Genomic DNA, 18,008 nt, shown 5'->3' with positions numbered 1-18,008 from the left:
GCTAAGAACTGTTACATTTCACCACCAACCCAATAAAAGACAGATTAACAGGAGAAATACAAACAAGTTTAATAACACGTATACCTCTTTGTACACATGGGAAACACCCAGGAAAACTGAGCAATTCTCTAAAGTCCATCAAACCATCATCTTAAATACCATCTACTGCTAAAGACAAAATAAGATGTTAGAGGGTGGGGCAGTTGTCAGGCAGGAAGGCCAGTTATGGGAGGTTTCCAGGAAAAGCACAGTAAACAAGTGTATCGTTGTTATGCAGATTTAAGTCAATGACTTCTCCACTGATAAAACTTTCTAGAGATTTAGTCACCTCTTCACCCTGGTGGATAGAGAAAGAGAGAGACAGAGAGAGACAGAGAGACAGAGAGAGAGAGAGAGAGAAACACCCTTACAAATGGAGACTTCCCCTCTACAAGTGAAATGTTTTTTACAAAAGGGTAACTTCTGCTCAGTTTTCAGAACTTTCTCCTATGTCTGTTGTATCTTAAAAATGATCGGCTCAAAGTAATCCTTATCCCAAAGAAATATAGTTTGGGGTAGCAAATTCTGTTCCCCTTCAATTCCTTACATCACATATTCTCCAAAACTTGCATCTTATAAAACTTATACGGTCAATGCAATTCTCCTTTATATACTTGTAAAATCCCAAAGTCCTATTCTGATCCAATTTGGAGGCTCCCAATAGAACAGTTCTTTAAGTAAAATAATGATCAGATGCTAACCTTAGGCAGCAGAACGTCTTGTGAAGCTTATAAAACAGGGTTAGGTATGGAAAATGTCCCCTTCTGCTCTTATCATCTGGTTTGAAATATTTATTAGTGGATACATCTGTAGGCCCCAATATACAGTACTAAATGGTGCTCATCTGGGACAATGCTTTGTTCATAAAAAAGTCAGTTAGGCACACACTCAAGCAGTAATAGGAAAGTTTTGTCTGTTACCTGAAGGTGTATAGTCAAATAAACGGCTGCTTCCTAAAAAGCGACAACCAACACTTTGCTACCAGAAGACGGAGATCATATTTGACTCAAATGTAAAAATCAGACTTTGAGTTGCTGGTAAATTCCATTCAACATTAAGCAAATTCCTTAATACATTTGAGCTTCACTTTCATCATCCGCAAAACAGGAATGACGACATAAAACTTGCCCAGGAATGAATGATATAATGCAGGGATAGGATTTTGAAATTGTAAAGTTCTAGACACATGCTAATTATGTAATAAATGTTAAAATAGCATTACCTGAAAGATTATATGGTGTTAGTAATTTCGACCAATTTAAGCTTGCTTAGAAAGGTCAAGTTGTTAGAAATAGTTGGTAAAACTCAAGGGATTAAGTTAGATGCCAAGAGTCTGATGATGAAATTACAGAAGCTGTGTCCATCTGCTTTATCCAAGATCATTTGTTGTTTTCCTGTTTTTGTAACTAGTGATCAAAAGTTGACCCTAAACGATTTCAGCTCCTTGAAAGGTCTGTCTCCTTCTGTCCCCAAACTGGTCCTCCCCCCCCTCCCCCCCTCCCCCCCCCCCCCCCCCCCCCCGCGCGCCCGTCGTTTCTAGTCCCCTGCAGGGGGACTACATTTCACAGAACCCCCTCCAGGGCCTGGAGGGGAAGGTGCAGTGACGTCCTTCCACGCTCGGTCGGAACACCTTCTCCCTCCTCCCGACCCGCCGGCCCGCCGTCGCGCCAGCCGGCTGTCCCGCGGGCCAGCCGCCCCGACTCACAGCAGCGCGGCCCGCGACCCGCAGCGTCCCCGAGCGCGGCTGCGGACGCCCCGGCAGCGGCGCGCCACGCACGGCGCAGGCTCGGCGGCCCGAGCAGGCGCGTCAGCCGAGCTCGGCGGTGGCGCGGGCGGCGGGGACGCAGCTGCCCCCGCTTTGCGCCCGCCGCACCCCCAGAAGCCACCGCCGTCTGGGCCCCGCGCCGCCGCGTCCTCGCCTGGCGGCTGCGGGCGGGGGCGCCTCGGGTAAGAGTCAGGGGCTCCACTCGGCTGGGGGTAGGGGTGGGGGGCAGAGAGGACGGGGAGTGGGCGGCGGCGGTGGTCTGGGGACCGGAATAAATGCTCTGCGGAGAGACCGGGTCAAGCCTGGGAGGCGCGGGGAGCACTGCGGCGTGCAGGGGGAGGAGGTGAGCGCTGCCCTGCGCGGGGAGAGGGGCACGAGGCGCCCGGCAGCCGGGTCACGGATGCGGTGGCGTCCGCGGATACGCTCCGGAAGGAGTGATGCAGAGAACTGGGGGGGCGTTGGGGGAACACAGGATTTGCGGGGAGGGCTCCTTGCGTTGTTTTGTTTGTGAAGCTCCTTCAGTCATTGCAGTTGTCCCCCTTGAAAGGTTGGAGGTGAAGACAGAGAGCATAGGGTTGGATTTCTGTCGACCCTTCAGCCCGTTAAGGATGGCCCTCCTGATTTCCCGGGGAAGAATGTGAAGGTGGGAGAAGTACCTGATGCTGTGGGCAAAGGTGTCTGGAAGCAGATGCCACCGTAGGATGGGGAAGGGAGCGTTCAACGCTGGAAGTTGACAGAGGAGAGCCTTCTGTTGTTGCTCTTGGCCTGATAAGCCCCCTCTGTTGTCCTCAGTAGAGAGAACCAGGGAAGAAGCCCTTCTGGCTTCCCTCAGGGGCTGTAAAGGATAAATGGGAGAAAATGAGAGTTCCTGGGAGAAAGGGAGATGCACATTATGACATTGGAGAAGGAGAATTATACAGGTGAGATAGGAATTAAGTTAGTGTTGAGGATTATGATAGATCTCTTAGTCTGCAGAAAACAATGATGGGGAAACAATTTATGGTTTGGAAATGAAGGACTGCAAAAGAGGCTTAAATATTCCAGTGTCACTAGATGCTTAAAGTTTTTTTCTTTCTCTCTTTCTCTCGCTTTTGTTACTGCATTGGACCGGCAAGAATATAATTCTCATTTGAGCATAGAGAATGTTATTAAAATAGGACTGAGAAGATTATTTGGAAGGGTCTGACCACACTTGCTATTTTTTTCATATAATGTTACAGAATTTGTGGAGTCGAAAATCATCTTGATGATAAATGTTAGTAATATGAAAGTGGGAAAGCCAACAAGCTAACTTAAATCAATATGATCCTATTTTGAGTAAAATGTAACTTGCAAATTTAATGCATATAAGTAAAAAACAATGAATATAAAGTGTGAAACTTTTGGTACTAATTTTTTATCTCTATCAGTTCTTTAATATTTAGAATTATCTTTTCCTTTAGAATAGTTTTATTATTTTTGAAAAAAAAATGTACATGCAAAATTCAAACAATATAGAAATTTAAAAAGGAAATAAAGAATCCAATGTACAAGAAGAAGATAACCTTTTAACACTGTGTTAAACATCCTTCCATGTAGCTTTCTAAACATTGGGATTATATTTCTGTGAATCACTATTTAACTTTTACTACTAAACATCACACATGTATAATGAAGGCTTACCACTTAGGTTTGAGCAATGAAACTTTCACGTATAAATGCCCTTGGCCATTGGGTAGTCATGGTCTACTCTGTAGAGTCCTGTTGTTATCATTTAATGTAAACATTTTCTTGTTCTTTCTTGTAGATTGATCTCCTGAAATTTAACTTTCAAGATGAAGTTTTTATTGGCGATTGCCTTTTTTATTTTAATTTCCTTGTGGGTTGAAGAAGCTTATTCTAAAGAGAAGTCTTCAAAGAAAGGGAAGGGGAAAAAGAAGCAGTATCTATGCCCATCGTATGTTCTTCATGTCTTATATTCTTATATGGAGAAATGTTATTGCATTTTTTATCAAAGTAAGGTGGTTTACTAAAACACATATCAGCAAAACTTTTCATATCAGAATATGTACCCATTGGTTTCACAAGAGAGGTTTAGCATGTGATAGCTATTTCCTAGTGTTTAAGGTAAAGTTTTATAAAGTTTTGTTCATGTTCTGGGATTATATGATTTCTATACATCTTTTATAAAATTAGAAAAAAGCATTACTATTTCTTTCAACCCTAAATATGCAGCTATAATTAGATACTGGAATTCTGTGTTTTGAGCAAATACCAGTTCAAAAAGATGGTTTTAAAAAATATTCCTAAAAATGAATATTAATTTAAAAATTAGATAGCTAAAGTAGGATTTTAAGGTGTATTTAGTTTATATTCATACATGGAAGAAGAAAATTCACATGGTAGATCAGTTTTCTATTTCAGTACTTTTCTGCAAAGGACTTAGATTAGGAGATTAGGTTATTTCTCAAAAAAAAACCATGAAAACAAATCCAAATCACCCACTCCTCCTTTTGTGGATTGGATTCTTTTTTTTTTTTTTTTTAAATAGGAAGGGTTAATATTGCTGGTGAATAACAGCAAATAGTACCTAATGGTTAGAGCAATTGAACAGTATGTAAGCAAACGACTTACACCAATATAATGTGTTTTTAGGTAATAGTATATGTGGTGGTCTGAAATAAAAGTTAATTTGTTGTTATAGGTCAGTTTTGAATTAAGATTTTTTTAAATGCCATGTTGATCATGGGTAATTTCAGGATCAACATCATTTAAAGGTAGACCATTATAGTTTGTAGATACTTTGTAAGACATGTTAAGGTACATTTTAGGAAGTTTATTTTATAAAGAAAGGCTATTAAATTGTTTTTTGGAATGGGTATTTATATGAGTATGTGAGACTAAAAGTCTGGAGACAGTATCATGATCCACATCAAAGTCTAGAATTAAATAAATTTCTCTATTTAGAAGTATCTGCTGGTTTTCAGGTTTAATAGTCCTGCTGCTTATTTCAGTGCTGCACAGTCTGATGTCAGGACCAGATTTCTGGGTGTGTAATAGGATGGCCCTGAATTCTACTCATGTGTCCCTCCTTGGCCATTTGCCCAACTGGGTATGAGGTATCTGATGGAGCAGGTTCAGGAATAATTGCCATCTGTAACTATCACTGTTCTTCAATGTCAAGAGCTTTGGTGTCACAACCAGGAGATAAGCATTTTAGGGAACTGGACATTGGCAGGCCTTACTCCTCCAAAGTGAAAGGACACATTCTCATGTTTTAGATGTTCTTTATATTAACCATTTATTTGATGATTGTTGGCATATTGGTACAAACTGTTGCATATGTCTTAACAGTCATGGTCATCCCGTGTGTGGAATCAAGCCAACTTCAATCAGTCAGGTTTCTCTATATGTAGAAGTTCACAGGGCTCTTTTCCTCTTCCTTCTGCCTCCCCCATCAACTGTCATGAGTTAAGAGAGTTCTGAAGATGCCAACACCAAGCCTGAGAACTACCATGTATCTTACATGAGTTCTTTAGAGGACATTTTATCCCTTTTCAGAATTATGCTGTTAAATTGTCTTATATATAAAATGGCTATATATTTAAGTGTCTATACTTAAGACAGATTTTTAAAGTTAAATCTAGTAGGTTAATTAAGAGTGAAACCATAAAGGTTCTGTTCTGATGAATATGAATATCTTCAAGCAGAAGGCCCAACATACACTTGGTAAGCCCATATCACAGTATTTTAGACATGTTGGTAATTAATTGAAATTTTATCTTTGAAATTTTCTAACACAATTTTAAACTTTTTAGTATTTTATTTTTTTATAATTATGAGACTAGCTAAAGCATTATTAACAGTTGCCATGGTGATGCTGCCAAAAATCTGACTTATTAAAAAGTAAGTGTGCCTTGGAGAATAAGATTTACATATTTTTTGTTTGAGCATTTTATTAAGAATTTTGACTTATTATCACTGAATTCAATGAACTTCAGAAGACTTGAGTTTTCTCTGGCTATGTTTGGATCCATTATATTAAATTTCTTTGAACATCCAGATTAACAACCTCAGCTTTAATACTGTGTTGTGAAAGAATATGCAAATCATTTGTATCTAGAGGATGATCCAGTTAGCCCATCTTATTTTTTTTTTTAATTTTTTTTTTTTTAATGTTTATTTTTGAGACAGAGAGAGACAGAGCATGAATGGGGGAGGGGCAGAGAGAGAGGGGGACACAGAATCGGAAGCAGGCTCCAGGCTCTGAGCCATCAGCCCAGAGCCTGACGCGGGGCTTGAACTCACAAACCGTGAGATCGTGACCTGAGCCGAAGTCGGACGCTCAACCGATTGAGCCACCCAGGCGCCCCAGCCCATCTTATATAAGTTGAAAAGTATAAAACATTTTGACTAAGAGGAATATTTGAGATTATGAAAGTTAGGTTCCGATCACATCATAATACTCTTTAATATGGGGAAGTCTTAGTGATTTTTTATTTAATTTTTTTTTAGTAGAGTTGAGGCATTGGAGTTGTATAGACATAGGCAGTTAATGTATGAGTGTAGCAGACACAAGCACAAATTTTCTGTTTCATTGTTGTGATAATATCCTTCCCCCAACCAAGACTGTATATAAGAAGAAAAAGGTCTTAAAATGTAGAAGAAATAAAAGACTTGGGGTCCTTAACATTCTAGGGTTCAATTTTGATGTTGAGCTTGAATTATATCATAAGCTTTTCCTGGCTTTTTTACTATTTTTTTTTAATTCACATTTTTTTGAGATGCTGTAACATAAATTTATGCTGTTGTTTTTTGATGTGTAAGTGAAACAGCCATATGACATTGACAAGCTATCTGATAAATCTCCTTTCAAACATTTTAGAAATTTAATATATTTTAAAATATAAGAAATAAACTGTAAATGAGAAGATAATTTTGATTAAGTCCTTGGACACAGTGAGCTTTTTATTTTCCAGTTTGAATTTGACATTAACCTTCATTCCTTGGTCTTTCTTCTGGTTGTCTATACAGTCGGCCTGAGAGATTCTGTCCAAATCTATGGCTGTAACTACCATTTATTCACTGTATTCCTAAATCTCTGTGTCCATTTCAGACTTCTTTGAAGAATGCCATACCCATAACTCCAATATTTTATTTTGACCTCGGGCTCAACTCAACATGATAAAACCTGAGTTCAGAAATCCTCCCCACCACTCCTAATACCGTGTTCATTTTTCCAGCAAATGATACCACTACCTCTTTTGCTAACGGAAGTACTGGGGATCACCTTAGACATTCTCTTTCTACCTTAGCGTCTCAAATTGAGTAGTCTCCAAGACTTCTCAATTCAGAGTCTTTATCAGCTCTGGAATGTGTCCTTCATTTTCACTCCCCTGTGGACACACTACTTTAATTACTCTTCTCCACCTGTGTTGGTGAACTTTTTATTCGTCTCTCTGCTTCTTGTCTTCCTCCATCAATTCATATTTTACTGGAGTGTGTTTTCTGAATCTTCAGTCTACTCAAGTAGTTCCAATGCTTAGAGCCCCTTAAGCGCCTCCATAGCTTTCTATATAAGGTTCTCATTTCTTGGCTTCATACTCAAAGCTCTTGCTAAGCTGGCCTCTGACACGTCTAGCAATATCTTTACTTCTTCTTCTTCTTCTTTTTTTTTTGAATAGCCATTTGCCACCACTTTTATTTTTTTACACAGAGAGAGCACGTACATGTGGAAGAGGGTAGGGGGAGAGAGAGAGAGAGAGACAAAGGAAGAGAATCTCAAGCAGGCTCCACACACTGCACGAAGCCCCACACAGGGCTCTGTCCCACGACCCTGGGATCATGACTTGAGCTGAAATCAAGTGTTGGATGCTCAACCGACTAAGCCACCCAGGCATCTCCAGCAATATCTTGCTATCCCAGTCCCCCTCCCACCTCAACACATATGAGTCAGATCTCATACACACTTGCTTTCACACCTCTAGAAGTGTTCTTTCCTTTACCTGAAATGCCAATGCTTTTTCTTTGGTTAACTCCTGCCTCAGTGGTCTTGTCTAAATCCATGGCTGTAAATATCACTTATTCACTCTTGACTCTTCTTAGAAAACAAAATTCAACCAAGTAAATTTGAACATCTCATTGGTTTAGTAGCAGATCCTGAATCAGGCAGCATTCCATCTAGCAAGTACAGAGATGCTCTGAGGAGTTATACAACATGGAAGGTTTTTACAGGAAGGAGAGTGTGGCAAGAAGTTATTTAGCAAAAAAAGGATTATTTCAGGCAAGGCTACATTCCCTTAGAGGGAGGGGATCTTACTAGATGCATTATCTCATCTTTTGGGGAATGGAGAGGGCACATGTGACAGATTCCTCATTGATGCTGATCAGAACATTCCTGACTGACTAGTTAAAACTACATTTTTAGGGGACGTTGAAATGTAGTTGGGTTAGGTATTAGTGTAGTTGGGTTAGGTATTTGGTGACTTGGCTTAAGTGACACCATTTTGGGCCTGTGGTTTTCTTTTTAATACACCTAAGTCTGTATGTCTGGCCCAGACCTCTCTCTGAAGAGCATCATACCCATATAACCAAATTTTAATCTGACTGTTCCATCACGATCTCAAACCTTGGGAAACCTTCCCTAATCTGATCATTTGATCTAGATAATGACACTCTGTGCCTCCATAGTTCCCCAACTGCCTATCATGTTTATTATAATACTGTTTGGTAATCATCAGTTGTAATTGCCTGCTTTCCCCACTAGATTGTAAGCTCCTAGAGAGCAGTGTCTTATTGACTCAATCATCAGAGATCACAGAATATATACATACAATAAAAATTTGTTTAAAGAATGAATAAAAACCTAAAGATCTTTGGCTCTTATAAGTCATTATATCTGGGTTTTGTTAAGATACTTGAAAGGAACTTATATAAGTCCCTATGGACCATATTTAGAAATATAGTCTCAATATAGGGACAACTAGATGAGTTAACAACTGGGTGATTAGTGGAACATCTCCAACATGGATGATGTTTCCTTGTGAAATTTTGGCCTTATCAAGTTTAACATTTTTTTCAGTGACTAAAATAAGACTATACAGAGGAAACACCCAAACTGAGGATCATGTGATTTGGGAACATACAGTGAATATGAGACAGAATTAGATCCACTGTGATGTTGAAGGGTTAAAGTGATGGGCTGAATCTAAAAAAGATGGAAGTATAAATTGCACTTTTGTCCAGAAATCACCTGTGCAAGGATAGGATGGGGAAAATATGGTAGAAAACATTTGAAAGAAAAAATGAGATACTACGTTAATTATATATATATAATATATATATTATATATATATGTATATATATATATGCGCTACATGTATATAATATATATGATACAAACGAGTATATATCATTACTTAAAGAAATTAGTATTTCTATTTTACCAATTTTATGTTAAGTATATTAGGAGAATGATATTATTTGAAGCAAGATTTACAGAGATTTCTGCATTGTGCTAATCAATATTGCAGTAACAATTGAAATAATTAAAATCATGTCATACTAGGAAGAACTGAAGAAACTGAGGTATTTGAAAGTTGTTTTCAAATCATTGAAAAACTCTGATGTGGATGAGAAAGTAGATTTTGCTGCTTGGCACCAATAGTTAAAATAAGTAGTAACTGGAGGCACTCGGCATGAAGGGTAATTATTTGGCAGATATATTTTATAGAAAATTTGAACATTGGATAGGTGGTTAGACCAGATAGTGATATTTAAGGTCAATTTAATTTGTCATATTTTTAAGATTCTTTGATTTTATATATTGTATTTGATTACAGCCTTACTATTATCCAATAGAATGAGATAGAATCATTTGAAAATTTTGTTTCAGTGCAGATTTAAACAGATCTGCCTTTATTTTTGGTGCATTGTCTTGGAAAGCCCACCCATATAAAATAAATATATCTTGGTCTTGTGTTAATAATAAGGATTTAAAAACCTTCAGTGGTAGAATCTCTTCTTGGAATTTCATGAATGATCATACTTTTAAAGTATGTCTTTCAAGCCCAGAAAATATTTCTCCTTTCTGATCTAAACCAATAGGAAGAAATATGTCAAGCTACTGTTCTCAAATAATGATTGAGGGATGGCAGATTTAAGTGATCTAGTCATACCTGCCGTAATTTTTAAGAAGGTGGTGTATGTTTATATATTTGTATTTATATGTGCATTATATATGAAACCAGAACATATATACTATACTTTCAGAATTTTTGATTGAATAAACGAAAACAAAATAGAGTTATCTCAACAAAAAACATTACTTGTCACTTCTGTTTGTGCTATCAGCAGACGCAATGACACTTTTAAATACTGAATTTGGCCAGGCTGTAACCTTTTGGCACATGCTGCCATTTTTGCCATCACTGAGCCTAGGGAATCTTCTACCATTTGTTGAGGACTGTTTGGATTTCAAGTATATGATAGTTTACAGTAAGTGCACTAATATGTTTATAACTTAAATTTAAAATTTCCTTTCTCCCACTTTTGGCCCATACTTGTATCTGAAATATGGGGAGACTTAATAATGTACCCTTGATTGATACTAGATGAGGGCTGCTATTATTTATATTAGTGTGTAGTCATGTTAGCATAAATGAGTCCCATCTTTTTTCCTCCAAACTGTTGGTACTCTACTTTTAAAATCATGACAAAGGAATTTGGTTCTGTGTGTATAATGGAAAACGATGTGGCTTCTCTATATTAATTTGTTCACAAACTAAAAAAAACAAAAAAAAAAACAAAAAAAAACAAAAACAAAACAACTATATGTGTAAAAGCATTTGGTATGTTATGAGAATTTTTTTTGTCTCTTAGAGATTTGACCATTTAATGATAGCATTTGTATTTATCAGTTATATGTGGTAGAAGGGTAGATGTACTGAATAATCAAAGCTACTACATGTTGCCTAAGTATAATATTAGCTATTTTCTTCCTATTCTGATTTTCTTACCTACTATTGATTATAATAGAGTGGATTGATTTTAGTTTAGTTCTAGTTTCTTCCTGATGGAAACATTCAAGATAAATGTGTTGGCCAAAAGATGAAAAGCTGATTGCAAAAGGGTGTGGGTAATTTCTGTAATGAATGCAATTGAAAATTGTCTGTATTATTGTTACCATAACACATCTAGCTTGAATATGTCACTAATGTTTAGTTATGCATTTTTTTTTACTACCTGTTAAACAATCCCAGCTTACTGGCATGCTGTTGTTTTGCCATCAGGTGAATTAATGATCTTCCCTTTCCAAATAATTTCCTAGGTTTTGAAACTGGCATCCTCATTACTCTAGCTACTCAGGCATGAAACTTAAATGGAACCTGTCTTTCTTTCTCTTAGAATGATTTCCTCTATCTGTCATGTTCATTGCATCTCCACTTACCATCATTTTGAACTTTTTTCCTCAATAGTTTTCTAATTATTTGCCCTATTTTTTCTCTGGTCATTATTATTCGTCTTATATATTGTTTCCATTTTCATCTTGTTAATATTATGTTCAAGACCCACAATGTCTTCTTTTTGCCTGATGGATCCTAGTGCAAACTCTTTACTTTGATTTTCAAGGGCCTCTCTAATTTGCATCCCAAACTTTATGTGAAACTACCCTCTAGTTTTAGAAAGGTTGATCTGCCCTTGCTCCTAAACTACTCTTGCCATTGTTTATGCTTAGACATGTTTATGTTTAGAATGACAACACCTTGTTTAATCTCTGCAGGTCTCAGTCGTCCTTCATGATTCACCTCAAGTATTACCTTACCTTATGAAATTTTTAAAAATAATTAGAAGTTTCAGTTGAGAATAAGGTTAATATAAATTGATAGCATGTGCTGGCTATTTAATACTTAGTCTTGGACATTGATAGAAATACTATTTTTAGAAAGAAAAAAGTATTAATATCATGGTGGGTATAAATTCTGGTTGCCATCATTTGTGATGGTTAGAATTTCATGGGAATTTGTTAAGGAATCATGATCAGGATTTGCAGGAACATGAAAGTCTGTTGTTTGGTTGGTTGTACTGTGAGTTGTTTTCCTTGAAGAATAGAAGAGTAGTTACCTGCTATTTGAGGATTTATTACACAAGATGAACTAGACTTCTTTTGCATGATGTCGACTTATAGAACCGAGATCAAAGAGAAACATAGAGGAAGACAAGTTCAATTTTAAAGGATATGATAGAACTGTCCAAAGAGAAAATGGATTTCTTTGGGTAGTTCTTTGTTGCTAATAAAATGTGGCTTGGGTAGAGATACTACCCAAATCAAGCCTCACTGGGAAATTACAGAATTTAAAAGTTGTTCTCATCCCCAAGATTTCATGAGTCTATGACTAGAATGAATGTTAACTCCCTCTTCTTGAGTCTTTTTTGTTCATACTGCATGTTTTGATATTTGATTATATTTAATAATAATACTCTTTATATGGTATCTTTTATTTTCTTGTTGAACCATGTATAGTATTAACTCTAACAAATATATGCATACACACATACACACACACACACACACACACACACACACACACCCCTCATCTAATATGTATATATACATATATCTTAAGTGTTTACAATTTATGGTTAACACAATATGTTAACTGTAACCATATTTAACAAATGTATACACAGACACACTTTTATTTAGTATGCATAATGAGAATCTTATGTAAAGTATCTCAAAGTAGGCAGAATGTGAAAGTTTAATGTATATACATACATATACACACATATACTTAGTATATATGTGAAGGTGTGTGTGTGTGTGTGTGTGTATACACACACATGCATAGTATACACACACATACACAATTTTATATTCTGTCTACTTCAAAATTCTTTGCATAAGAGCCCCACTATGCCTGCCAAGTCAAATGGAATAAAATGGGTGACTGACTATACAGAAATAATATAAATCAATCTTTTGATGGGTCAGTGGCTGACTGGGACTGGGATTAAAGGTAACACCTTTAAAGTTCCCTTTGTATATCTGCTAAATCATGATGGTCAAGGCATTGTAATATGGGAGAAAGAACACTCCTGTATCTCAGTTAAAACTGTTGCTGATTGGTTTTATGACTTTGAATAAGTCACTAATTTGGGGGGTCTCTACTCATTTGTATAGGGAAAAGTTTGATTTCAGTAGTCTCCCAATTTCACTCATCCATCATTCATTTATGACAACTGTATCTTTTATGACTTAATCAAGTTTTATTTATCATTCTTTTGGTACCTTTATATTCAGGGTTAACTCCTTTTGTTTTTGTTCCTCTTTTGCTTTCAGATTAAAAACCAGCCAAACCTACCAACAGAAAAAGAATACACAAAATTCTGTTTCTTGACTAAGTTAATTACAAAGGGAGCTAAATTTCAGAGTTGACTTATTAAAATGTATGTATTTCATTGTATTCCAAAGTAGATTAATGTATGTAGGTGAATTGTTTGCGTTATTAGCGTACCAATTTTTATACATTAAGGAATTTGACTTACAGAAATGTGCCTTTTTTTTTTCTTTTGGAGATACAGTAATATGGTAAAGCACAGAGTATATTTGCAGAGATCTTCTCTATTCTCATTGTGTTACTACCTGAAAGAGACAGAACACTGCTGTGTTCCACAAAGCAGAGAACATTTTATAAAGGATTTCTTTTACCGTAGACATTTTATGGAAATTTACGCTTAGAATTCATGAGGCAAATTATTCAAATTTATGTACATACAAATAGCTCCTCTGAGACATGATGTAAATATGAAATAATATTTCTAGAGCTCTGATTGGAATAACAGCAAAACACTGATTAAATCACTAATAGAATATGTTGGTTAACTTGAAACATCTGACCTTTATTGGTCCTCTTTTAGGAGAACAATAGTATGGATTCATGACTGTTCAGGGAAGTTTACTACCATGATTCCTGGGAATAACCTCATAGAAAATACCAATATATTAATGAGTAGATGAGTAATGAGTGCCCTTTTGCATCAATATTTAGCTCTCCATTACACCATGGGCATGACTGACAAAATCATCCAAATTCTTACTACAACACTTTTCAATATCACCCAGAATTTTGTATTCATTTGACTATGATATTTTTGGCTTAATTCTTCAGATGTAGATGCTTTCAGTTATTCAGAATCTGTACTGATTTATTTTGTGTGGTGATCTAGTCTTGGCTGGGTCTTCACAATGTTTCCAATAATCCTTTTACTTGGCCCTTAGTGTCTCTGTTTTTCTCTCTCTCTAATAATTGTTTTATACTTGAGCCTACCCCTTTGAGTCTTAGCATACAGTCTTAGTTTATTTTAAAGAGAAACAAATAGAAGTAATTGGGTGGAAACTCTCCCAGTGCCTATCTTCACTCTAAAGCTACCTATACTATCCTTTCTTTTCTCCTTTCCATCTGATATAACAGGAAAAGGGACTTCCTTTTGTCCTATCTCCTCTACTCTCTTCTGAGACCTATCTCTATTGCCTTACCTCTGCTCTCCCAAGTTTTCAATTTGCTTTTCTTTCTTTGGCTTTTTTTTCCCCCCTAAGGGCTTACAAATATACTAAATTGTCTCTCAACTGAAAAAAAAAATATATGCAGTTTTTTTTTTTTTTTTTAAGTTTATTTATTTTGAGAGAGAGAGTGCAAGCTAGGGAGCGGCAGAGAGAGAGGTAGAGAGAGAATCCCAAACAGGCTCCATGCTATCAATGCAGAGCCCAACTTGGGGCTTGATCCCACAAACCATGAGATCATGACCTGGGCTGAAACCAAGAGTCAGATGCTTAACTGGCTGAGCCATCCAGGTGCCCCTACTATATAGTTTTTATTTTTGTTTTTGTTTTTTCCTTCCTAGTATAGTTTTTATATTCCTATTTCATTAACTTTGTTTTTTCCCTCTGTTCACTACCGTGTATCTTAAATTAATAGCCTACAATGGTCTATACTTTCTCTGGGCTATTCATTATTTCTTTCCTTTCCTTTCCTTGAATTTCTTGGAATTATGAAAGCCATACATTATTGTGGTAAGAAATGAAACAATGTGTACTACTTAATATTCTTAATGTTCACTCCTCTGTTAATATTAACTCCTGTTACCATTGTACTTTTTGGTAAAGATATTTTATTCTTTTTAAGCAAGTCTATTGACTTTTGAGTCCTTCTATGACTTGATAAGGACTAATGATTGTCTTCTACATCCTGACTCAGTCTCCTACCCTAAGCATCCATCTTTTGGCTACTAGCACTTGACTCACTCTTGGAACTTTTTTCCTGATTTAACTGATTAGCCACTTTCACTAGCTATTCCTTTTTAGTGTATCCTGAAATACTGGGTTTTACCAGGTGTTCATTCTTGGTCCTTTTAGCTTCTTACTCATCAGTTTTTTTCCTGAGTAATTTCTACCTGTATCTGTGGTTATCCACACAACTTTATCTCTAGGTGCGACTACTCCTTTGGGTTCCCCATAATTATTTTCAACTTCCTACTGGACCTCAGAGTTCATGTATCAAGCCGGCTCTATCATCTGCATTTCTCAACTTTGTACTCAGCCTTTCATGAAAAATGGCAGAAGCATCTTTCTTCCATGAGCTCTCTCCCTGATCATCTCATCAGTTACTTATCCTATTGATTCCTGTTTGGAAATGACTCTTATATCTGGTTGCTTCTCCCCATCCCTGCTATTATGGTCTTGGTCATTTTCTCATCATTTCATCTCGAATCTTTTATTGAAATTGCTTACCTAGTTGCCTGAACTCCAGGCTGCCTTCTCCACTTTAGTTCATACTGCACAGCAGTGGCTCTCCAACTGTTGGTCTTAGCACCCCTTTGCAATCTGAAACATTTTGAAGGCCACAAAGAGCTTTAGTTTGTGTGAGTTATATGTACTGATATTGTCTTATAAATTGAGACAAATTTTTAAAATATTAATTAAATCACTTAACTATACTTATTACATCTTAACATAAGCAACTTAATTTTTATGAAAAGTAACTATATTTTCAAAAACAAACAAAAATAGTGGGAGGAGTGGCTGTTGTTTTACATTGTTGCATATCTCTTTCCTGCTGGCTTAATGGAAGAGAGCCAGATTCTCATTTTGGCTTTGTGGTATATTGTTTTGATTGGAGTACGTAAAAAAAGTATGACTTCACACAGACATGTAATTAGAAAAGGGAAGATTATTTTAATAGCTTTTTCATAGCTGTGAATATTCTTTTTTAATGCCATGCCAAAAGTTAACAAGTGATAATTTCTTAAAAGTTAATTGCGGTGTTAATTCTGAAATCAGATCAGTGAACATTTTGTTCTCTGTTGTACGAAAATCTATTGGTTTCCCCCCCTTTTTTTTTACACTTTCTTAGTTTTATTACTGTTCACATTTTTTTAGCGTCTTAAATTGTTTTTGGAACAATTTGATTTCTGGTTTTTTTTTCTATTTTCATTGAGATGTAACTGGCCTATAACACTGTGTTAGTCCAAGGTGTACAACATAAAGATTCGACATATGTAAGTAAGGTGAAATGCTCACCACAGTAAGTTTAGTTAATATCCAGCACATAGTTATACAATTTTGTTTTTCTTGTGATGAGAATTTTTAAGATTTACTCTTTCAGCAACTTTCAAATATACAGCATAATATTGTTAACTATAGTTACAGTGAATGACTGTAACATAATTTTATAACATTCTCCATTGGCCATGAGGAAAATATTGGCTTGCTGGGTTTTGCAAATGTTGACACATTTCATTATACAATATCAAAACATCACATCTTTCTAATGTCACTTCCAATCTCACTGGAAAGTCTGTTAAGTATTGGAAAGTATTGAAGCTCGTGATGGTGAGTATTACCTTGTCTAAAATTCCAATTTTTGTGTGGAAATTTACAATTTATTATTGGAAGCAAATACTATGCTCTTTGCAGTTTTTCTCAAAGTTAACAAGCTCTCTTGATTCACTTTTGAAAAATTGTTTGCTAAGTAACTAAGACTAAATTACCATAGTTTTTCTGTGTTGTTCCATGAAAATGGTGTTCCATAAGAAGTGTCTGCTTTGGCTAGAACATCAGTGACCCAATTGCTTTTCTTTGGACCTGTTAGCATAGTTCGATGTTCTGTGTGGGTACTTCCCATTTTGTTCACACAGAATATTAAGACAATGTGGATTTAAATTTCATTTTTTTTTTTTTAATTTTTTTTTCAACGTTTATTTATTTTTGGGACAGAGAGAGACAGAGCATGAACGGGGGAGGGGCAGAGAGAGAGGGAGACACAGAATCGGAAACAGGCTTCAGGCTCCGAGCCATCAGCCCAGAGCCTGACGCGGGGCTTGAACTCCCGGACCGCGAGATCGTGACCTGGCTGAAGTCGGACGCCTAACCGACTGCGCCACCCAGGCGCCCCAGATTTCAAAATTCAATAAAATTAGCATTTTAGTGCTTCTTTAAGAATATTACTTAGGAACACTGTTTTTAAAACTATTTATTTATTTACTGCTAACATGCAAAAGTAAAGGACTGTTAATACGTATAAACTTGATTTGCTTTCTTGATTTACTTTCTTGATTTGCGCACCGCAGTTTATCCACCGTTGCTTTTGTGGCATCGGTGTAAATGTCAGTATAGTGAAACAAAGCAAATAATATTTTTAAAGTTATTATTTTTATGAAAGTAATTTTGACTCCATGGACCACCAGAAAAGGTCTTGGGTACCTTCAGGTATTTGTGGACTGCACCTTGAAAACTACTGTTTTATAGTGTCAGCAGATCAGTGATGCTCAGTGTATATCCCATCATTTATTTCTCTGACTATGGCTGACCCTTTCTCTTTTCACTTCTATTCCACACCTCTAGCATGCTCTTGGCATACTTAACTTGTCACTGACAGACGTCCCTTTGTGTGCTGTTGTGCATACTGTAACCACTGCCTTGACTTTGTCTTTGTCCTCTCCTTTTTTACCGGTTACCTGCCTCCTCCTCCTCCAGCCCCACCTCAAAAGCCACCTACCTACTCTACGAAAGCCCTATTCTATGTGCAATTAAATGATTGAAATTAATGCCAAATTTAAAGTGAAATTAGTTGAATTAATAAAGAGGAAGAAGAATTAGATTGAAATTCTGGAGAAGAATTGGGCTCTGCTCTGTTACTAACTCGTGGTGTGTTCTCAGATAAGTCAC

General features: G+C 36.6%; 1 protein-coding gene across 1 annotated transcript in view; it reads left to right on the top strand.

Moving 5' to 3' along the window:
* The first annotated feature begins 1,608 nt into the window (after positions 1-1,608).
* GLRB (glycine receptor beta) overlaps positions 1,609-18,008 on the top strand; it is a 103,058-nt gene continuing 86,658 nt past the window's right edge. Inside the window, exons 1-2 of the mRNA XM_045464680.1 lie at positions 1,609-1,986; positions 3,591-3,740. Of these exons, the coding sequence (XP_045320636.1) occupies positions 3,619-3,740 (122 nt within the window). The 5' untranslated portion in view covers positions 1,609-1,986; positions 3,591-3,618. The remainder of the gene's footprint in view (positions 1,987-3,590; positions 3,741-18,008) is intronic.

Source organism: Leopardus geoffroyi, chromosome B1 (assembly GCF_018350155.1).
Source record: "Leopardus geoffroyi isolate Oge1 chromosome B1, O.geoffroyi_Oge1_pat1.0, whole genome shotgun sequence".
Taxonomy (NCBI): domain Eukaryota; kingdom Metazoa; phylum Chordata; class Mammalia; order Carnivora; family Felidae; genus Leopardus; species Leopardus geoffroyi.
Note: the sequence above shows the minus strand (reverse complement) of the source record. Positions and strands in the feature narration are given on the sequence as shown.